Source organism: Catharus ustulatus, chromosome 32, assembly GCF_009819885.2.
Source record: "Catharus ustulatus isolate bCatUst1 chromosome 32, bCatUst1.pri.v2, whole genome shotgun sequence".
NCBI classification, from domain to species: Eukaryota; Metazoa; Chordata; class Aves; order Passeriformes; family Turdidae; genus Catharus; species Catharus ustulatus.
The window spans coordinates 1,801,851-1,824,113 of NC_046252.1; the positions used below are offsets into that span (position 1 = coordinate 1,801,851).

Here is a 22,263-nt window from a genome sequence, read left to right on the forward strand (position 1 = left end):
AATGTCACCTCCTGTCACCTCAATGTCACCTCGTGTCACCTCATTGTCACCCCCTTGTCACCCTATTGTCGCTTCATTGTCACCTCCCCATTATCCCACCCCTTGTCACCTCATTGTCACCCCCACTGTCACCCCCTTGTCACCCCCATTGTCCTCGTTGTCACCTCATTGTCACCCCCCAACAAAGCCCTTCCCCCCACAGTTGTCGTTTGTTGTATAAAATCGAATTTAAGTAAAATTGCTTTTTTATTTTTATAAAACATTAGTTTTATTTTGGGGGAGGTGACACCGAGAGGGGAGGTGACACCGAGGGGACAGGGCAGGGTGGCACTGGGACAGTGACAGGGTGGCAGAGGTGGCAGTGACAGCTCTTGGTGACATAGCCTGGGGTGACACTGGTGACAGTGACAGTGACAGGGTGGCATTTATGGGCCGTGGTGACACCAGGGCAGTGACAGGGATGATGAGGGTGGCACAGTGATGGTGAGGTGACATCGTGACAGGAACAGGGTGACAGTGTGACAGTGACGGTGACACTGGTGACAGTGACAGGGTGGCAGTGATGGTGACACCAGGACAGTGACAGGGGTGGCATTTATGGGCCATGGTGACACCAGGACAGTGGCAGGGTGACAAAGGTGGCCGTGGTGACACCAGGACAGTGACAGTGACAGAGGGGGGGTTGGCACGACCCTGGGACTCCCTGGGGTCAACCCGGGGTCACCGTGTCCCCAAAAAGAGATGGGGGGGGCTGTCCTGGGTCCCCAAAAAGAGGGCGGGGTCCCAAAAAAAGGGGGAGGGGTCCCAAAAGGGGGGTGGGGTCCCCAAAAAGGGGGAGGGGTCACACGAACGTCCCCGGCCGGGGGCGGGGCCCTGGTGGAGCCGCGCTTGGCCGGGTTTGGGATTTTTTGGGGGGTGGGGCCGGGTTTGGGATTTGGGGGGGGCACAGAGGGGCGGGGCCGGGTTTGGGATTTGGGATTTTTGGGGGGGTGGGGCCGGGTTTGGGATTTGGGATTTTTGGGGGGTGGGGCCGGATTTGAGGTTTTGGGCGGGGGTTGGGAGTTGAGATTCGGGATTTGGGATTTGGGATTTGGGATTTTGGGGGGGGGGCGGGTCCGGCTGTGCCCCCCCCACCCCCATCCCTGCAGGAGGAGGAGGAGGAGGAGGAGGTGACAGCGCGATGCTGGTGGCGCTGGTGGCGCTGGTGGCCGCGGTGGCCGCGGGGGGGGACGCGGGGGTCCCGCCGAGCCCCCCCCCGTGCCCGCTGGGCTTCGGGCCGGTGCCCGCGGGGGGCTGCGGGGACAGGGACGAATGTCGCACGGCCGCCGTGTGCCACCACATGTGCCTCAACCACCACGGCGGCTTCGCCTGTCATTGTCACCGCGGCTTCGTCCTGCAGCCCGACGGGGTCACCTGCCGGCGCCGCCGCCGCCCCCCGCCCGGGGGACACCGGGGACACACCGGGACCCCTCCCCAGGGACACCGAGGACAGACCGGGACCCCTCCCCGGGAGCTCGGGGGACACCGAGGACACTCCGGGACCCCTCCCCGGGAGTTCGGGGGGCACCGGGGACATCCTGAGACCCCTCCCCAGGAGTTCGAGAGACATCGGGGACATCTTGAGACCCCTCCCCAGGGACACCGAGGACAGACCGGGACCCCTCCCCAGGGACACCGGGGACAGCCCGAGGGGACGCGGCGCGGTTGGAGCGCCCGGGACCGGGAGGGGACGGGAGGAGGAGGAGAAGCCTCGCCCCGGGATTTGGCACCGGAGCGGCCCCGGGACCTGCGGGAGGATTCGGACCGGGATCAGAACCGGGATCAGAACCGGGATCCGGCACCGGGAAGGCGCCGGGAGCCGCGGCCGGGGCAGAACCGGGATTGGAACCGGGATCTGAATCAAGATTGGAACCGGGATTTGCACCGGGATCTGAATCAGGATTCGGACCGGGATTTGTACCCGGATTTCCACCGGGATTCCCAGGAGGAGCTGGACCGGGATTCGAACCGGGATTCGGACCGGGATTTGGACCGGGATTTGGACCGGGATTCGGACCGGGATTTGGACCGGGATTCCGACCGGGATTCCGACCGGGATTCCCAGGAGGATCTGCCCCAGGAGCGGCACTGGGAGTCGCAAGGGGATTGGAACCGGGATTGGAACCGGGATTGGAGCCGGGATTGGAGCCGGGATTTGGATCGGGATCCCCAGCAGGATCTGGACCGGGATGTGCCCGAGGATCCGAACCGGGATTCGGGCCGGGATTTGGACCGGGATTGGAACCGGGATTCGGGCCGGGATTCCCACCAGGAGCTCCATGAGCATTCCCAGCCCGGTTGGCCGCGGGATTTGCACCGGGATTCACCCGAGGATTCCCGGCAGGATTTGTCCCCGGGGGAGCACCGGGATTTGAACCGGGATTGGAACCGGGATTGGAACCGGGATTTGAATCGGGATTTGTGGCCAGGGCGGGGCTCGCACGAGGATTCCCACCGGGATTCCCACCAGGACCGGGATTCCCGGGAGGATTTTCAGCGGGATTTGCACCGGGATTCGCGCTGGGATCGGGGGTTGGGACCGCCCCGGCACCGGGAGTGGCACCGGGACCCCCACGAGGGGTCCCACCGGGATTTTAACCTGGATTTTGTCCCGGATTCCCACCGGGATTTTAACCAGGATTTTGTCCCGGATTTTGTCCCGGATTCCCACCGCGATTCTCACCCGGCCCCCGCCCCCTACGAGGACCCCGAGCCCCCCTATAGGGACGGGGACCCCGATCCTTACGGGGACCCCTATGGGGACACCTATGGGGACCCCTATAGGGACCCTCCCCCCCCTTTTGGGGCTGGGGACCTCGGGGAGGGTCCCTGGGACCCCGAAACGGAGCCCTGGGACCCCGACATTTATGGGGACCCCTACGGGGACCCCTACGAGGATGAGGAGTCCTGGGAGACCCCCCTGGACCCCCAGAGGGACCCCGAGCCCGGGAGCCTCCGGAGGGGCCGGGACCCCCAAACGCGGCCCTGGGACCCCCATGGGGACCCGCAAAACAGAACCTGGGACCCCTATGGGGATGGGGACCCCCAAACCCGGCCCTGGGACCCCTACGGGGACCCCTATGAGGATGGGGATCCCCAGAGTGAGCCCAGGGACCTCCAAAACACAACCTGGGACCCCCAAACCCAGCCCTGGGACCCCCATGGGGACCCCCAAAACAGGACCTGGGAACCCTATGGGGATGGGGACCCCCAAACCCGGACCTGGGACCCCCAAACCCAGCACTGGGACCCCCAAACCCGGCCCTGGGACCCCCAAACCCAACCCTGGGACCCTCAAACCCAGCACTGGGACCCCCAAACCCGGACCTGGAACCCCCATGGGGACCCCCAAAACAGGACCTGGGAACCCTATGGGGATGGGGACCCCCAAACGCGGCCCTGGGACCCCCAAACCCAGCCCTGGGACCCCTATGGGGACCCCCAGAACGATCCCAGAGACCCCCACAGGGCTCCCGACCCCCCCCCCGAGGGACCCCCATGGACTCAGCCCCTCCCCCAGGACCCCCCAAATCTCCTCCTTCGCCCCCCAGGACCCTCCAGGTTCCCTCCCAGTTGCCCCCCCAAAATCCCAGTTACCCCCAGTTACTCCTGCAACTGCTCCCCCCAACCCCAGAGCCCCCCAGTTTGTCCCAGTTACCCTCCCAGTTACCCGTCCTGGAACCCAGGACCTCCCAGTTGCCCCCCCCGTTGTCCCAGTTGCCCCCCCAGTTGCCCCCCCTCAATCCCAGTTGCCCCCAGTCACCTCCCCCACCTCACCCCCCAATCCCAGACCCTCCCAGTTTGTCCCAGTTACTCCCCCCAGAGCCGAGGACTCCCCAGTTACCCCCCCTAAGTCCCAGTTGCCCCCAGTTGCCCTCCCAACCGCTCCCCCCCCACTCAAACCCTCCCAGTTTGTCCCAGTTACCCTCCCAGTTCCCTCCCCAGCAGCTCCCCCAAAAACCAGGGACATCCCAGTTGTCCCAGTTGCCTCCCCAGTTACCCCCCCACAGGCCAAGGGGCTCCCAGTTGCCCCAGTTACCCTCCCAGTGGCCCCCTCTGTTGCTCCAGTTATCCCAGTTACCCTCCCAGTTACCCCCCCACAGGCCAAGGAGTCCCCAGTTCTCCCAGTTACCTTCCCAGTTACCCCCCAGTTTGCCTCCCCCAGGGTCGAGGACCCCCCAGTTGCCCCAGTGACCCTCCCAGTGCCCCCCCCACTTGCCCCAGTTGCCCCCAGGGCCCCTCCCAGTCCTGGCTCCCCGCGGCTCGGGCTGATGTTCGCGCTGCCCGTGGCACTGGGAGGGGCACTGGTCATACTGGGAGCACTGGGAGGGCTGGGAAGGCCCCCCCGACCCCCCCTCCCGACCCCCCACGGCTGAGGGTGCTGGGGGAGGGGGGACCCAAACTGGGAGGGACACCCCAAACTGGGAGGGACACCCCAAACTGGGAAAGGATCCCCAAACTGGGAAAGGATCTCTGAACTGGGATTGTGAAAGCCAAACTGGGATTGTGAAAGCCAAACTGGGATCCCTCCCAAACTGGGATTGCTGACCCCAAACTGGGATTGCTGACCCCAAACTGGGACTGCCCCCCCTCCCCCAGTCCCCTCTGCCCCCCGGGTGGGGGAGGGGCGGGGGGCGAGGGCAATAAAGGCGGTGCTGCCCCTCCCCCACCCCATGTTTGACTGGGTTTTTTTTGGGGGGGGAGGGGCAGATCGGGGGGTGGGGGAGGGGAGGGCGGGGCAGGGTCCCCTCCCCCTCCCGCTCCAGCTGTTGAGCGGATCCAGCTGTGGGTGGGGGAGGGCGCGGCCCCTGAGTCACCGCGGTCCCCTGGGGGGGGAGGGGCGGGGAACGCCCAGGACGGGGGGTCCCGGGGGGGGGAGGGGCGTGACGTCATAGCTGGGAGGGGGAGGGGAGGGCAGGGAGAGCCCCAGTTTGTACCAGTACAGACCGGACAGGACCAGTCCCCATCCCAGTGCCACCAGTACAAACTGGACAGAATCATTCCCCCAGTGTCCCCATCCCAGTCCCACCAGTACAAACTGGGCAGGACCAGCGCCACCAGTGTCCCCATCCCAGTCCCACCAGTGTCCCCGTCCCAGTGCCACCAGTATAAACTGGGTAGGACCAGTTCCCACCAGTACGAACTGGGCAGGACCAGTTCCCACAGTGTCCCCGTCCCAGCGCCACCAGAGCTGAGTGGGCGGGGTCTCGTTACGATAAAGGCGGGGTTATGCAAATCAGAAACGGCACCGCGCCTGGAGCATCATGGGAGTCAAAATTTGGGGAGAATTTCGCGGATTTCGGGCCCGGTGAGTGCAAAACACGGAAAAAAAACGCGTGAAAAGATTGGGAAATTAATTAGAAAAGGTTGAGGAGGGGTTGGGGGGGCGGTTTGGGGGTGTCCGTGAGGTGTGAGCGGGGCTCTGGGCGCTGGGTGCGGGGCTGGGCAGAGGTCGGCATCGCTTCTCGGCCTTTTGGCTAAGATCAAGTGTAGTATCTGTTCTTATCAGTTTAATATCTGATACGTCCTCGATGAGAGGACTTCATATTAAACGGATTTTTGGGCTTGGGAGTTGGACCCGGAGCTTGCTCCCTCCGCTCCGCGCATCGTCCCGGTATTGCAGTGCCTCCGGGAACGGTGCACCCCCATTTCTGGGGGAACTGAGGTGGTGAAAAACAGATGGGAAATGGGGTTATGTCGCGGTTCTATCGCGTTAACAGCCCTGCTGCTGCAATACGGGTTGTAGAAAACTCCTCCATATCTGGCGGCCCTCAGGGACACCCCCAGGCGTTTGAGGCCCCCCCAGTGCACACGGACCTGGTGACAGCGGCTGAATCTGAGCCCAGGTGTGTCCAGATGAGTCCAGGTGAGCACCATTTCCCCTCAAACCCTTTACAGGCGCCATTTCCACCCTCATTGCCCTCACAGGCACCGTTTGTCCCCTCACAGGCTCCATTTCCCCTTCACGGGCTCCATTTCACCCTCAGCTGCCCCTCAGACCCTTCACAGGTGACATTTCTTCCTTTATCCCCCTCACTGACACCATTTGTCCCCTCACGGGCTCCATTTCCCCCTCACAGGCTCCATTTCTCCCTCAGCTGCCCCTCAAATTCCTCACAGGCGCCATTTGCACCCTCATCACCCTCATGGCTTCCATTTCCCCCCCTCATGGACTCAGTTTCCCCCTCACAGGCTCCATGTCCCCCTCACGGGCCAAATTTTCCCCTCACGGGCTCCATTTCCCCCTCACAGGCTCCATTTCCCCCTCACTGACCCCCTTCGTCTCCTCACAGGCTCCATTTATCCTTTCAGGGGCTCCTTCTACCCCTCAGGAGCGCAATTTCCCCCCTCACGGTTCCTTCTCCCCCTCACAGGCTCCATTTCCCCCTCACCGACCCCCTTTGCCCCCTCACGGGCTCCATGTCCCCCTCATGGACTCAGTTTCCCCCTCACAGGCTCCTTCTCCCCCTCACGGCCCCTTCTTCCCCCTCCATTTCCCCCTCACAGGCTCCATTTCCCCCTCACGGGTTCCATTTCCCCCTCACGGGCTCCATTTCCCCCTCACCGACCCCCTTTGTCCCCTCACCGACCCCCTTTGTCCCCTCACGGCTCCATTTGTCCCCTCAGGGCCTCCCCCGGGCTCCATTTCCCCCTCACCCGCCCCTCACGAACTTCCCGCCCTGCGGCCTAAGGAGCGGGACAATGCAAATCAACGACAAAAAACCCCCAAAACTCTCAAATCATCACGTGAGCGTTATTTTGGGAATATGTTGATTTTCTGGGGATCGGTGAAAGCAGAGAAAAGTGCGCGATGAGGAGGAGAAGGAGTAAAAAGAGATGGGGAATGGCCGGAGAGAGGCGCGGCCAGGGTGGAGTTATGGAGATAAGCAAGGCGCGCATGCAAATAGAGCTGTTAAAGCATCACGGGAGACAAAATTTGGGGAGAATTTCGGCATTTTAGGGCTCAATACTTGTAAAATAAGGGAGAAAAGTGAGGAAGAGACGGAGAAATGATTGCGGAAAGGATAGGACAGGCTCAGGGGGACGTCCCGGGGGTGTCCGTGAGGTGCGAGCGGGGCTCTGGGCGCTGGGTGCGGGTCTGGGAAAAAGTCGGCATCGCTTCTCGGCCTTTTGGCTAAGATCAAGTGTAGTATCTGTTCTTATCAGTTTAATATCTGATACGTCCTCGATGAGAGGACTTCATATTAAACGGATTTTTGGGCTCGGGAGTTGGACTCGGAGCTTGCTCCCTCCGCTCCGCGCATCGTCCCGGTATTGCAGTGCCTCCGGGAACGGTGCACCCCCATTTCTGGGGGAGCTGAGATGGTGAAAAACAGGTGGGAAATGGGGTTTTATCAGGATTCTATCGCGATAGCAGCTCACTGTGCCGGTATTGCAGTGCCTCCGGGAACGGCGCACCCCCAATGTGGAATTTTAAACAGTAAATAACAGATCTGAAGTTGGGTTAAATCGTGATTTTTCCTCCAAGGGGCCCGGGGGGTGGCTGCGTAGGGGCGGCTCTTGGTTCTCGCCGTGGGTCTCCAGCAGCGACTGGGACACACGGGGGGGCACCGCGGTGTCCCGCAGGCTGACACGCGACCGCCACGCGACCGCCACGCGAGCCACCCCCCCAGGCGTGACCCCCCACCCGAGCCCCCCTCACACGTGGCCACCCACTGGTGACCATCCCACGCGGGTTTCCACGCGAGATTTTTCCACGCGAGATTTTTCCACGCGAGATTTTTTCCACGCGAGTTTTTCCACGCGTGTTTTTCCACGCGAGATTTTTCCACGCGAGTTTTTTCCACGCGAGTTTTTTTCCACGCGAGTTTTTTCCACGCGAGATTTTTCCACGCGAGTTTTTTCCACGCGAGATTTTTCCACGCGAGTTTTTTCCACGCGTGTTTTTCCACGCGAGATTTTTCCACGCGAGTTTTTTCCACGCGAGTTTTTTCCACGCGAGTTTTTTCCACGCGAGTTTTTTCCACGCGAGTTTTTTCCACGCGAGTTTTTTCCACGCGAGTTTTTCCACGCGAGTTTTTTCCACGCGAGATTTTTCCACGCGAGTTTTTTCCACGCGAGATTTTTCCACGCGTGTTTTTCCACGCGTGTTTTTTTCCACGCGAGATTTTTCCACGCGAGATTTTTCCAGGCGAGATTTTGCGCGCGAGATTTTTCCACCTGTGAGGGGGGTCACGTGGAAGGGGTGACATGTAGGGGGTCACGTTTGGGGGGGTCACGTGTGGAGGGTCACGTGTGTGTGTGTGGGGGGGTCGCGTGAAGGGTCACGTGTGGGGTGTCACGTGTGGGGGGGGTCACGTGTGGGGGGTCACGTGTGGGGAGTCACGTGAGAGGGGTCACGTGTGGGGGGTCACGTGTGTGGGGGGGGTCACGTGTGGGGTGTCACGTGAGGGGGTCACATGTGGGGTGTCACGTGTGTGGGGTCGCGTGTGGGGGGTCACGTGAGAGGGGTCACGTGTGGGGGGTCACGTGTGGGAGGTCACGTGTGGGAGGTCACGTGTGGGGTGTCACGTGGGGGGGTCACGTGTGGGGGGGTCACGTGTGGGGGTCACGTGTGGGGGGGGGGTCACGTGTGGGGGTCACGTGTGGGGGTCACGTGTGGGGGGTCACGTGTGGGGGGGCTCGCGTGGAGGGTCACGTGTGGGGGGGGTCACATGTGGGGGTCACGTGTGGGGGTCACGTGTGGAGGGGTCACGTGTGTGGGGTCGCGTGGCGGTCGCGTGGCGGTCGCGTGTCAGCCTGCGGGACACCGCGATGCCCCCCCGTGTGTCCCAGTCGCTGCTGCAGACCCACGACGAGAACCAAGAGCCGCTCCTACGCAGGCACGCCCCGGGCCCCGTGGAGGCAGCACGGCCCCTACGGTGAGCTCCTATCGCGATAGAATCCCGACATAACCCCATTCTCCATCTGTTTTTCACCAGCTCAGCTCCCCCAGAAATGGGGGTGCACCGTTCCCGGAGGCACTGCAATACCGGGACGATGCGCGGAGCGGAGCGAGCAAGCTCCGGGTCCAACTCCCGAGCCCAAAAATCCGTTTAATATGAAGTCCTCTCATCGAGGACGTATCAGATATTAAACTGATAAGAACAGATACTACACTTGATCTTAGCCAAAAGGCCGAGAAGCGATGCCGACCCCTACCCAGCCCCGCACCCAGCGCCCAGAGCCCCGCTCGCACCTCACGGACACCCCCGAGACGCCCCTGGATCCCTCCCGGTCCGGTCCCCGCCTCTTCCCGCGGCTCCTCCCGCTCTTCCCGCGCGGGTCCCGCACTTTGGGGCCCCCCTGAACCCCGAAATCCGCCCCGGAATCTCCTCCCGGCGTGCACCTCGCGCTGCTCATTTGCATAACCCCGCCTCTCGTGCCGGCAGCGCGGGAAGTTTTAAGCGCGCCAGCGGAGCTCTGGGAGAATGGGGAAATACCGCGATTGTTAGAGTCCAAAATCGCGATTTTCGGAGTCTTGGTGTGAGCAGCGAGGATGAGGAGGGTCTGGGGGTCCCTCAAGTGGGGGTGGGGGGAGGTGGGGAGCACCTGGGGCACACCTGAGGGTACCTGGGCAGAGCTCGGGTCATTTTCTCTCCCATTTCTCGCTCCCAGTTCCCTCAGCTCCATCCCAGTTCGCTCCCAGTCCCTCCCTTCCAAACCCTTGTCAGGGGAGAGAGAGCGGAAAAGGAGTTGAAATCCAGGAAAAAACCCTTCTTTCCATAAGTGTGTGTTTAAATGGAGGAGAAACATTCACGGGCGATTCTCAGCGTGCCAATCACGCCTTTTTCATTATTTTGCCTGCTCTAATTAACAGGAAACCGCCATTTCTCTCCATTTTTGCTTTAAGGATGACCAAGGCGCGGGGCGCTCGGGTGAGGCAGAGGCACCGAGGCTGCTCGGGACCGTCCCGGTGCTCCCGGAGCCTCCCGGGCCTTGCCCGCCCCGACCGGCGCCGCCATCGCTTCCTGAGGGGATGATCCGCCATGATGGGAAGGGGCGGGACCACGCTCGCTGTGGGCGGGACATCCGCACCGCTCCCGGAAATGACGCCACCCCGGAAGCGGCGCGGGCGCTGCCCCGGAAGTGGCGGGCGCTGCCCCGGAAGCGGCGCGGGGCGGGCAGGGCGGCGATGGCGGCGGAGGAGCTTCAGCAGCCGCAGCCGGAGCCGCTCGGCGGCAGCGATGCCGACGGTACCGATGGAGCCCCCCCCGACACATCCCCATCCTGCAGACCCTCGGGATGGGATCCCCCCGGTTTTCCCACTCGCTCCTCCCGGGAGGGCCTCGATCCCCTCGGCATCTCCCGGACCGCCCCCGGTTCCCCTGAACCCACCGCCCAAAACCCCCCAAAACCCACCCCGATCCCTCCCCAGCACCTTCCCGGGGGGACCCCCGAGCCCCCAGCCCCTCCCGGTGAGGCTCGGGCTCCCCCCGGTGACCCCCGGTGTCCCCTCCAGGCGTGAACTGCCTGGCGTACGACGAGGCGATCATGGCGCAGCAGGACCGGATCCAGCAGGAGGTGCGGAGACCCCCGCCCCAAATCCCCCCCGAACCCCCCCCGGGGGTCCCCGAGCCCCCCCGGTGAGCCCCGGTGTCCCCCGCAGATCGCGGTGCAGAACCCGCTGGTGTCCGAGCGCCTGGAGCTCTCCGAGCTCTACAAGGAGTACGCGGAGGATGACCACGTGTACCAGGAGAAGATCAAGGTGCGGCACTGGGGGAACTGGGATGGACTGGGATGGACTGGGGTGGGTTACTGGGATGGATTGAGGGGTACTGAGAGGTACTGGGATGGGCTGGGAGCTGCTTGGATGGACTGGGGGGCACTGGGGGATGCTGGGAGGCACTGGGACGGATTGGGAGAGGTTACTGGGACAGACTGGGGGGCTCACTGGGATGGACTGGGATGGGTTGAGGGGTACTGAGAGATACTGGGATGGACTGGGAGCTGCTGGGATGGACTGGGAGGTACTGGGGGATATTGGGGGGGTACTGGGATGGACTGGGGACTGCTGGGATGGACTGGGACGTACTGGGGGATATTGGGGGGCTACTGGGATGGACTGGGGACTGCTGGGATGGACTGGGAGGTACTGGGGGATATTGGGGGGGTACTGGGATGGACTGGGGGCTGCTGGGAGGCACTGGGGGATGCTGAGAGACACTGGGACAGACTGGGAGGGGGCACTGGGACAGACTGGGGGGCACTGGGGGGCACTGGGACGGACTGGAGGAGGTCACTGGGACAGACTGGGAGGCACTGGGGATTGCTGAGAGACACTGGGATGAACTGGGAGGGGGCACTAGAACAGATAGGGATGGATTGAGGGGTACTGAGAGATACTGGGATGGACTGGGAGCTGCTTGGATGAACTGGGATGGACTGGGGCGGGTCACTGGGATGGGTTGAGGGATTCTGAGAGATACTGGGATGGACTGGGCGGGGTCACTGGGATGGACTGGGATGGGTTGAGGGGTACTGAGAGATACTGGGATGAACTGGGGGCTGCTGGGATGGACTGGGAGGTACTGGGGGATGCTGGGAGGCACTGGGACAGACTGGGAGGGGTCACTGGGATGAACTGGGAGGCACTGGGAGATACTGAGGGGATACTGGGATGTACTGGAATGGACTGAGGGGCAGTGGGAGGCTCTGGAACTGGCTGGCAGGCACTGGGAGATACTGGGAGGGCACTGGGATGGATTGGGAGATACTGGGAGGGCACTGGGATGTACTGGGGGTGCTGGGACGGACTGGGAGGGACTGGAACAGACTGAGATGGACTGGGGGGCACTGGGATGGACTGGGGAGTGCTGGGATGGACTGGGGAGTGCTGGGACATACTGGGGACATCACTGGAAGATACTGGGACGTACTGGGAAGAACTGGGGGGCATTAGGACAAACTGGGAGACGCTGGGACACCAGTAGGGGATTGGGGATGGCACTGGGAGATACTGGGGACAGCACCAGTATAGGACTGGGAGGCACTGGGATACCAGGCTGGGGTCGGCTGTCCCCAGGGGTGTCCCCAGGGGTGTCCCTGCTGTCCCCAGGACTGTCCCTGTGCCTCCGTGTCCCCCCCTGGTGTCCCTTCAGTGTCCCTCTTGTTGTCCCCGTGTATCCCCATGGTGTCCCCAGGGCTGTCCCTGAGTCCCCCCAGTGTCCCCCCAGTGTCCCCACAGTGTCCGTGCTCCCCCCCCTGTGTCCCTCCAGTGTCCCTTCATGTCCCCACCATGTCCTTGCTGTCCCCACAGTGTCCCCCCTGTGTCCCCATGGTGTCCCTGCTGTCCCCACAGTGTCCCCCCAGTCCCCCTGCTGTCCCTCCAGTGTCCCTATTGTCCCCCCAGTGTCCCCACGGTGTCCCCAGGGCTGTCCCTGCTGTCCCCTCCATGTCCCCTCAGTGTCCCTTCATGTCCCTGCTGTCCCTCTCATGTCCCCTCCATGTCCCCACAGTGTCCCCTCGTGTTCCCCCGTTGTCCCTGCTGTCCCCCCCATGTCCCCAGGGCTGTCCCTGTGTCCCCCCAGTGTCCCCACAGTGTCCCCCCATGTCCCCATGGTGTCCCCCTGTTGTCCCTACTGTCCCCGTCAGTGTCCCCCCATGTCCCCACGTGTCCCCTCATTGTCCCCACAGTGTCCCCACAGTGTCCCCAGGCCTGTCCCTGTGTCTCCCCAGTGTCCCTTCATGTCCCTGCTGTCCCCCCCATGTCCCCATGGCTGTCCCTGTGTCCCCCCAGTGTCCCCACAGTGCCCCCTCATGTCCCCCAGTGTCCCTCCAGTGTCCCCCCGTTGTCCCTGCCGTCCCCCCGCTGTCCTGCCATGTCCCCACAGTGTCCCCCCAGTGTCCCTGCTGTCCCCATGGTGTCCCCAGGGCTGTCCCTGCTGTCCCTCTTGTGTCCCCATGGTGTCCCCACAGTTTCCCTGCTGTCCCCCCATGTCCCCCCATTGTCCCTGCTGTCCCCACAGTGTCCCCACAGTGTCCCTGTTGTCCCCCAGTGTCCCCACGGTGTCCCCATGGCTGTCCCTGTGTCCCCTCATGTCCCCACAGTGTCCCCAAGGCTGTCCCTGCTGTCCCCCCAGTGTCCCCATGGTGTCCCCAGGGCTGTCCCTGCTGTTCCCCCAGTGTCCCTACTGTCCTCCCATGTCCCCCATGGTGTCCCCATTGTGTCCCTGCTGTCCCCCCCATGTCCCCATGGCTGTTCCTGTGTCCCCCCAGTGTCCCCACAGTGTCGCCCCATGTCCCCATGGTGTCCCCCCGTTGTCCCTACTGTCCCCCTCGGTGTCCCCCCATGTCCCCTCAGTGTCCCTACTGTCCCCACAGTGTCCCCACGGTGTCCCCAGGCCTGTCCCTGTGTCCCCCCAGTGTCCCTTCATGTCCCTGCTGTCCCCCCCATGTCCCCACAGTGCCCCCTCATGTCCCCCAGTGTCCCTCCAGTGTCCCCCCGTTGTCCCTGCTGTCCCCCCGCTGTCCTGCCATGTCCCCACAGTGTCCCCCCAGTGTCCCTGCTGTCCCCATGGTGTCCCCAGGGCTGTCCCTGCTGTCCCTCTGGTGTCCCCATGGTGTCCCCACAGTTTCCCTGCTGTCCCCCCATTGTCCCTGCTGTCCCCACAGTGTCCCCACAGTGTCCCTGCTGTCCCCCATGTCCCCCCCTGTGTCCCCCCGTTGTCCCTGCTGTCCCCCTCATGTCCCCATGGTCTCCCCAGTGTCCCTGCTGTCCCTACAGTGTCCTTGCTGTCCCCACAGTGTCCCCACAGTGTCTCTGCTGTCCCCCCACGTCACCCCCATGTCCCCCCTGGTGTCCCCATTGTGTCCCTCTCGGTGTCCTCCCATGTCCCCGCAGTGTCCCCTCATGTCCCCCCCATGTCCCCATGGTGTCCCCAGGGCTGTCCCTGCTGTCCCCCTCGGTGTCCCCCCATGTCCCCACGTGTCCCTGTCCCCAGGACCTGCTGCAGAAGTATTCCTACATCCGGAAGACGCGGCCGGACGGGAATTGTTTCTACCGCGCCTTCGGCTTCGCGCACCTGGAGGCGCTGCTGGAGGACGGGCAGGAGCTGCAGCGGTGGGAGCCCAAAACTGCCCCAAAAATGCACCCAAAATACACCTGGGGACTCAAAATACACCCTGGGACCCCAAAATACGCCTGGGAACCCCAGATATACACCCAGGGATCCCAAAATACACCCTGAGATCCCAAAAACTGCCCTGGGGACCCCAAAATACACCCTGGGGACCCCAAAATACACCCTGGGGACCCCAAAATACACCCTGGGACCCCAGAGATACACCCAGGAATCCCAGAGATACACCCAGGGATCCCAAAAATACACCTGGGATTCAAAAAACTGCCCTGGGGACCCCAAAAACTGCCCTGGGATCCCAAAAATACACCTGGGGACCCCAAAAAATACACCCAGAGATCCCAAAAACTGCCCTGGGACCCCAAAATACACCCAGGGACCCCAAAAATACACCTGGGACCCCAAAATGCACCCTGGGATCCCAGAGATACACCCAGGGATCCCAAAAATAAACCCTGGGATTCAAAAAACTGCCCTGGGGACCCCAAAAATACAACCTGGGATCCTAGAGATACACCCAGGGATCCCAAAAACTGCCCTGGGGATCCCAAAAACTGCCCTGGGGACCCCAAAATACACCCTGGGATCCCAGAGATACACCCAGAGATCCCAAAAACTGCTCTGGGGGACCCCAAAATACACCCTGGGATCCCAGAGATACACCCAGGGATGCCAAATATAAACCCTGGGACCCCAAAAACTGCCCTGGGGATCCCAAAATACACCCTGGGATCCCAGAGATACACCCAGGGATCCCAAATATAAACCCTGGGACCTCAAAAACTGCCCTGGGACCTCAAAAATACACCCTGGGACCCCAAAAATACACCCTGGAATCCCAGAGATACAGCCAGGGATCCCAAAAATAAACCCTGGGACCCCAAAAACTGCCCTGGGGACCCCAAAAATACACCCTGGGACCCCCAAAATCACCCTGGAATTCAAAAAACTGCCCTGGGGACCCCAAAAATACACCTGAGGACCCCAATATACACCCAGAGATCCCAAAGATACACCCAGAGATCCCAAAAACTGCCCTGAGATCCCAAAAACTACCCTGGGGACCCCAAAAACTGCCCTGGGGATCCCAAAAATAGAGCTGGGACCCCAAAAATACACCCAGGGATCCCAGAGATACACCCAGGGATCCCAAAAATACACCTGGGACCCCAAAGATACAGCCTGGGATCCCAGAGATACACCCTGGGACCACCAAAACTGCCCTGGGACCCCAAAGATGTACCCAGGGACCCCAAAAACTGCCCTGGGGATCCTAAAAATACACACCCTAGGATCCCAAAATACACCCTGGGACCTCAAAACCTGCCCTGGCGACCCCAATATACACCCAGAGATCCCAAAGATACACCCAGAGATCCCAAAAACTGCCCTGGGGGGCCCCAAAATACACCCTGGGACCCCAAAAATACACCCTGGGATCCCAAAAACAGCCCTGGGGGGCTCCAAAATACACCCTGGGACCCCAGAGATACACCCAGGAACCCCAAAACCAGACCTGGGATGTCATGGTGTCCCTTTGGGATGTTCTTTTAATCCCCCTGGGTGTCAGGGTGTCCCCAAAGCCCCCCTGGGATATTGGAGTGTCCCTTTGGGTGTCCCCCTGGGTGTCAGGGTGTCCCTTTGGGTGTCCCCAAAACCCCCCTGGATGTTGGGGTGTCCCTTTGGGTGTCCCCCTGGGTGTCCCTTTAACCCCCCTGGGATATCGGGGTGTCCCTTTGGGTGTCCCTTTTGGTGTCCCCCCGGGTGTCCCTTTGACCCCCCCGTGCCCCCCCAGGTTCAAGGAGGTCTCGGCGCGGAGCAAGGAGGAGCTGGTGGCGCAGGGATTCACCGAGTTCACCATCGAGGACTTCCACAACACGGTGGGGACACAACGGGGACATGGTGGGGACACTGAGGGACACGGGGACATGGGGGGGACACTGAGGGACACAGGGACATTGAGGGACACAGGGACATGGGGACAGAAGGACAGAGGGACATGGGGGGGACATTGAGGGACACAGGGGGACACTGAGGGACACAGGGGTTCACCGAGTTCACCATCGAGGACTTCCACAACACGGTGGGGACATGGGGGGGACAATGGGGACACTGAGGGACAGAGGGACATGAGGACATGGCGGGGACACAGGGACACTGAGGGACACAGGGACATGGGGACAGAAGGACGGGGGGACATTGAGGGACACAAGGGGACACTGAGGGACACAGGGCTTCACCGAGTTCACCATCGAAGACTTCCACAACGTGGCGGGGACATGGGGACACTGAGGGACAGAGGGACATGAGGACATTGGGGGGACACAGGGACATGGTGGGGACACTGAGGGACACAGGGGTTCACCGAGTTCACCATCGAGGACTTCCACAACACGGTGGGGACATGGGGGGGACATGGGGACACTGAGGGACATGGTGGCGTCATTCAGGGACATGAGGGGACACTGAGGGACATATGGGGACATGGGGGGGACACAGGGACATGGGGACAGAAGGACAGAGGGACACAGGGGTTCACCGAGTTCACCATCGAGGACTTCCACAACACGGTGGGGACATGGGGGGGACACTGAGGGACATGGGGGGACACTGAGGCACACAGGGACATGGTGGGGACATTGAGGGGCACTGAGGGACATGGGGACACCGAGGGACACGGGGTCATGGGGACAGGGGCAGCAACAATTTCAGCATCCAGGGCTGGCACAGCTTGGTGGGCACGGGTGGTGTGTGACACAGGTGTGACACAGGTGTGTGACAGGTGTGACAGGTGTGTGACAGGTGTGTGACAGGTGTGTCCCCACAGCTGATGGAGCTGATCGAGCGCGTGGAGCGCCGTGTGTGTGTGACACAGGTGTAACACAGGTGTGACAGATGTGACACAGGTGTGTGACAGGTGTGACAGGTGTGTGACAGGTGTGTGACAGGTGTGTCCCCACAGCTGATGGAGCTGATCGAGCGCGTGGAGCGCCGCGTGTGTGTGACACAGGTGTGTGTGTGACACAGGTGTGTGTGTGACACAGGTGTGACAGGTGTGACACAGGTGTGTGACAGGTGTGTCCCCACAGCTGATGGAGCTGATCGAGCGCGTGGAGCGCCGTGTGTGTGACACAGGTGTGACACAGGTGTGACAGGTGTGTGACAGGTGTGACTCAGGTGTTTCTCACAGCTGATGGAGCTGATCGAGCGCGTGGAGCGCCGCGTGTGTGTGACACAGGTGTGAGAGGTGTGACAGATGTGACACAGACACAGGTGTGTCCCCACAGCTGATGGAGCTGATCGAGCGCGTGGAGCGCCGTGTGTGTGACACAGGTGTGACAGGTGTGACACAGGTGTGTCCCCACAGCTGATGGAGCTGATCGAGCGCGTGGAGCGCCGCGTGTGTGTGACACAGGTGTGACAGGTGTGACACAGGTGTGACAGGTGTGACAGGTGTGACACAGGTGTGTCCCCACAGCTGATGGAGCTGATCGAGCGCGTGGAGCGCCGCGTGTGTGTGACACAGGTGTGACAGATGTGACACAGGTGTGACAGGTGTGTCCCCACAGCTGATGGAGTTGATTGAGCGCGTGGAGCGCCGTGTGTGTGTGACACAGGTGTGACAGGTGTGACACAGGTGTGTGACAGGTGTGACAGGTGTGTGACAGGTGTGTGACAGGTATGACACTCCCCACAGCTGATGGAGCTGATCGAGCGCGTGGAGCGCCGTGTGTGTGTGACACAGGTGTGTGACAGGTGTGACACAGGTGTGTGACAGGTGTGACACAGGTGTGACAGGTGTGACACAGGTGTGACACAGGTGTGTGTGTGTGACACAGGTGTGACACAGGAGTGTGTGTGTGACACAGGTGTGACACAGGTGTGACAGATGTGACACAGGTGTGACAGGTGTGTGACAGGTGTTTCCCACAGCTGATGGAGCTGATCGAGCGCGTGGAGCGCCGCGTGTGTGTGACACAGGTGTGTGACAGGTGTGACACAGGTGTTTCTCACAGCTGATGGAGCTGATCGAGCGCGTGGAGCGCCGCGTGTGTGTGACACAGGTGTGACACAGGAGTGTGTGTGTGACTCAGGTGTGACACAGGTGTGACTCAGGTGTGACAGATGTGACACAGGTGTGTGACAGGTGTGTCCCCACAGCTGATGGAGCTGATCGAGCGCGTGGAGCGCCGCGTGCCGCTGCCCGAGCTGCTGGCGGCGTTTAACGAGCCGGCCACCTCGGATTACCTGGTGGTTTACCTGCGGCTGCTCACCTCGGGCTGCCTGCAGCGCCACCGCCGCTTCTTCGAGCAGTTCCTCGAGGGGGGGCGCAGCATCAAGGAGTTCTGCCAGCAGGTACGGCCACTGGGCACCTGGGGACACACCTGGGGTGTCTGGGGACACACCTGGGGCACACCTGGGTACCTGGGGACACACCTGGGCACCTGGGGACACACCTGGGTACTTGGGGACACAGCTGGGGACACACCTGGGGTGCCTGGGGACACACCTGGGGTACTTGGGTACCACACCTGGGGACACACCTGGGTACCTGGGTGCACACCTGGGCACCTGGGGACACACCTGGGGTACCTGGGGACACACCTGGGGCTCCTGGGGACACACCTGGGGCACACCTGGGGACACACCTGGGGTACCTGGGGACACACCTGGGTACCTGGGGACACACCTGGGGTACCTGGGACACAGCTGGGGACGCAGCTGGGTACCTGGGGACACACCTGGGGCACCTGGGGACACACCTGGGTACCTGGGTGCACACCTGGGGCTCCTGGGGACACACCTGGGTACCTGGGTGCACACCTGGGGCGCCTGGGGACACACCTGGGGCACCTGGGGACACACCTGGGGACACACCTGGGGCACACCTGGGGCTCCTGGGGACACACCTGGGGCACCTGGGGTGCCATACCTGGGGTACCTGGGACACCTGGAACACTGGGTACACACCTGGGGTACTTGGGTACCACACCTGGAACACTGGGTACCATACCTGGGACACCTGGGGACACACCTGGGGTACCTGGGACACCTGGGTACACACCTGGGTAACTGTGTACACACCTGGGGTACCTGGGGCACTGGGTACACACCTGGGGTGCCATACCTGGGGTACCTGGGGCACCTGAGCCCCTCTGTCACTGTACCTGTGGTACCTGTGGTACCTGGAGCACTGGGCTTGGGGCACCTGCCCTGTCCGTGCTCCTCACACAGCTCTGTCACACCCCTGTGTCCCTCTGTCCCCTGTCCCTCACCCCAAATAACCCCGTCCCTTGTCCCTCTGTCTCCTTCTGTGTCCCTCTGTACCCTGTTCCTCTATCCCTCTGTCTCTTGTCCCTCTGTGTCCCTCTGTCCCCTGTCCCTTGTCCCTCTGTCCCCCATCCCTCTGTCCCTTGTCTCTCTATGTCCCTCTCTCTCTCTGTCCCCCTGTCCTTCTCTCCCCCCATCCCTCTGTCCTGTCCCTCTCTCCCCCTGTCCCTCTGTCCCCCATCCCTCTGTCTCTCTGTGTCTCCCTGTTCCTCTGTCTCCTCTGTCCCCTGTCCCTGTCCCTCTGTCTCCTGTCCCTATCTCCCTCTGTCCCCCATCCCTCTGTCCCCTGTCCCTGTCCCTCTGTCTCCTGTCCCTATCTCCCTCTGTCCCCCATCCCTCTGTCCACTGTCCCTCTGTCCTCTCTCACTCTGTCCCCTGTCCCCTTGTCCCTCTGTGTCCCTCTCTCCCTGTCTCCTGATCCTTTGTCCCCGTCCCTCTGTGTCCTCTGTCCCTCTGTCCACTGTCCCCCTCTCCCCCATCCCTCTGTCCCGCTGTCCCCTTTCCCTCTGTGTCCTCTCTCCTCTGTCCCCCTGTCCCTCTCTCCCCCATCCCTCTGTCCTCTCTCCCTCTGTCCCCTGTCCCTCTCTCTCCCTGTCCCCTGTCCCTCTGTATCTCTGTGTCCCCTGTCCCTCTGTGCCCTGTCCCTCTGTCTCCTCTGTCCCCTGACCCTTTGTCCCCATCCCTCTGTCCCCTGTCCCTCTGTCTCCTGTCCCTATCTCCCTCTGTCCCCCATCTCTCTGTCCCCCTGTCCCTTGTCTCTCTGTGTCCCCCATCCCTCTGTCCTCTCTCCCTCTGTCCCCTGTCCCTCTCTCCCTCTGTCCCTCCGTCCCCTGTCCCTCTGTGTCCCCCATCCCTCTGTCCCTTGTCCCCCTGTCGGTGTCGGTGTGTCCGGCAGGAGGTGGAGCCCATGTGCAAGGAGAGTGACCACATCCACATCATCGCGCTGGCGCGGGCGCTGCACGTCTCCATCCTGGTGGAGTACATGGACCGGGGCGAGGGCGGCGCCACCAACCCGCACGTGTTCCCCGAGGGCTCCCAGCCCCGCGTCTGCCTCCTCTACCGCCCGGGACACTACGACATCCTCTACAAGTGACCCCCGGCCTCCCCCCACCTCCGGGGGGCTCCCCAAAAACCCCCCCGGCCCCGCTGCGGCCGCGCCTCCCCCGCCCCGCCCTGCCCCGGCCGAGCCCAATAAAGGAATGGTCCCGAGGGATGAGAGTGGTTCTTTGGGGAGGGGGTTTGGGGGGTGGGGAGGGGGGGTCTGGGGGTGGGGAGGGGGATCTGGACTTTTTGGGGGGCAGGGAGGGGGAGTTTGGGGGGTAGGGAGAGGAGGTTTGGGACTTTTGGAGGGTAGGGAGGGGGAATTTGGACTTTTTGGGCAGCAGGGAGGGAGAGTTTGGAATTTTTGGGTGGCAGGGAGGGACAGTTTGGACTTTTTGGGGGGCAGGGAGAGGAGGTTTGGATTTTTTGGGGAGCAGGGAGGGGGAGTTTGAAGTGGGAAGAGGGAGTTTGGACTCCCTGTAGGGACAGGGAGGGGGATTTGGGGGGAAGAGAGAGGGTGTTTGGACTTCTTTTAGGGGCAGTTTGGGGAGCAGGGAGAGGGTTTTAACTCCCTGTAGGGGCAGGGAGGGGGAGCTTGGGGTGGGGAGAGGGGGTTTGGACTTTTTAGGGGGCAGGGAGAGGAGGTTTGGATTTTTTGGGGGGCAGAGAGGGGGAGTTTGGACTCGCTATAGGGGCACTTTGGGGCAGGGAGGGGAGTTTGGGCATTTTGGGGGTAGGGAGGGGGAATTTGGACTTTTTGGGGGGTAGGGAGAGGAGGTTTGGAATTTTTGGGGGGCAGGGAGGGAGAATTTGGACTTTTTGGGCAGCAGGGAGGGAGAATTTGGAGATTTTGGGGGGTAGGGAGAGGAGGTTTGGAATTTTTGGGGGGTAGGGAGGGGGAGTTTGGACTTTTAGGGGAGTAAGGAGGGGGAGTTTGGGCTTTTTGGGGGGCAGGGAGGGGGAATTTGGACTCCTTTTAGGGGCAGTTTGGAGTGAGGAGGGGGAGTTTAAGGTGGGGAGGGGCAGTTTGGGGGCCAAGGAAGGGGTTTGGGTTCTCTTGGGGGGCAGAGAGGGGGAGTTTGGAATTTTTTGGGGAGCAGGGAGGGGGTTTGGACTCTTCTTGGGGGACAATTTTGGGGTGGGAAGGGGGAGTTTGAAGTGGGGAGGGGTCGTTCAGATTCTCTTTAGGAGCAGTTTAATGTGGGGAGGGGGACTTGGGGCAGTTGAGGGGGTGGGAGGAGGTTGGGACCCCCCACCCTTGAGGGAAATTGAGGGGTTGGAGACCCCCCTTTTGTGGCTGGGGGAGGGGGGAAGGAAATTTGGGACACTCGGGGGTCTCCGAGAGCCCCCTCCCCTGCCTTGGGGGGGGGGGGGTAAATGGGGCTGGGGGCGGAATTTGGAGAAAATTTTGGGGAGGGGGAGATCACAGACCTCACCCACCCCAGGAGCAGAACCCTCCCCCCCCTCCGGGACCCCCCAAATCCGCCCCTCCCCACCCCGGGGTAACCCGGGGGGGGACCCCAAAAAAAATCCGAGTCAGCAAATCCCCACCTCCCCCTCCCCAAATTCCCCCCGCGGCCCAAATCCCCACCCACCCCCCCAAATCCCCCCTCCCCAAGGGGGGGCGGGAAGGAACGGACCGGGACCGCCCCCCCCCCCCCCGATCCCCCCGCACCGGGGGCGGTCCCGGTCCGTCCCCCCCCCCCCTCCCCAGGCCCCCCCCCCCTCCGCCGCCGCCTTCCCACGCCCGCAGCCGCCGCCGCCGCCGCCG

At 62.4% G+C, this 22,263-nt stretch overlaps 2 protein-coding genes and 3 non-coding genes across 5 annotated transcripts; 4 read left to right on the forward strand and 1 right to left on the reverse strand.

Moving 5' to 3' along the window:
- Nucleotides 1-1,180: 1,180 nt before the first annotated feature.
- On the forward strand, nucleotides 1,181-4,233 carry LOC117009235 (protein starmaker-like). Its single transcript, XM_033083473.1, has 3 exons — nucleotides 1,181-1,408; nucleotides 1,670-3,140; nucleotides 4,205-4,233. Exons 1-3 carry the CDS (start codon nucleotides 1,181-1,183, stop codon nucleotides 4,231-4,233), a joined length of 1,728 nt encoding a protein of 575 aa, XP_032939364.1.
- A 1,263-nt stretch (nucleotides 4,234-5,496) lies between these two features.
- LOC117009410 lies at nucleotides 5,497-5,687 on the forward strand. Its single transcript, XR_004420472.1, has one exon. It is a non-coding gene; the product is annotated as a U2 spliceosomal RNA (small nuclear RNA).
- Nucleotides 5,688-7,154: 1,467 nt separating this feature from the next.
- LOC117009416 lies at nucleotides 7,155-7,345 on the forward strand. The gene has a single exon (XR_004420478.1). It is a non-coding gene; the product is annotated as a U2 spliceosomal RNA (small nuclear RNA).
- Nucleotides 7,346-8,998: 1,653 nt separating this feature from the next.
- On the reverse strand, nucleotides 8,999-9,189 carry LOC117009413. The gene has a single exon (XR_004420475.1). It is a non-coding gene; the product is annotated as a U2 spliceosomal RNA (small nuclear RNA).
- A 960-nt stretch (nucleotides 9,190-10,149) lies between these two features.
- Nucleotides 10,150-20,632, forward strand: OTUB1 (OTU deubiquitinase, ubiquitin aldehyde binding 1). Its single transcript, XM_033083609.2, has 7 exons — nucleotides 10,150-10,235; nucleotides 10,502-10,563; nucleotides 10,649-10,747; nucleotides 13,983-14,101; nucleotides 15,916-16,000; nucleotides 18,282-18,476; nucleotides 20,347-20,632. Exons 1-7 carry the CDS (start codon nucleotides 10,175-10,177, stop codon nucleotides 20,542-20,544), a joined length of 819 nt encoding a protein of 272 aa, XP_032939500.1. The 5' UTR covers nucleotides 10,150-10,174; the 3' UTR covers nucleotides 20,545-20,632.
- The last annotated feature ends 1,631 nt before the right edge of the window (nucleotides 20,633-22,263 follow it).

Excerpts from the sequence above, each read along its gene's own strand:
- LOC117009235 (XM_033083473.1), top strand. The coding sequence starts at position 1,181 with ATGCTGGTGGCGCTGGTGGCGCTGGTGGCCGCGGTGGCCGCGGGGGGG. Across the intron at positions 1,409-1,669 it reads TCGTCCTGCAGCCCGACGGG|GGACACCGGGGACAGCCCGA; the intron begins GTCACCTGCCGG and ends ACCCCTCCCCAG. Across the intron at positions 3,141-4,204 it reads TGAGGATGGGGATCCCCAGA|GGTCGAGGACCCCCCAGTTG; the intron begins GTGAGCCCAGGG and ends TGCCTCCCCCAG.
- OTUB1 (XM_033083609.2), top strand. The coding sequence starts at position 10,175 with ATGGCGGCGGAGGAGCTTCAGCAGCCGCAGCCGGAGCCGCTCGGCGGC. Across the intron at positions 10,748-13,982 it reads TGTACCAGGAGAAGATCAAG|GACCTGCTGCAGAAGTATTC; the intron begins GTGCGGCACTGG and ends CCCTGTCCCCAG. Across the intron at positions 14,102-15,915 it reads GACGGGCAGGAGCTGCAGCG|GTTCAAGGAGGTCTCGGCGC; the intron begins GTGGGAGCCCAA and ends GTGCCCCCCCAG.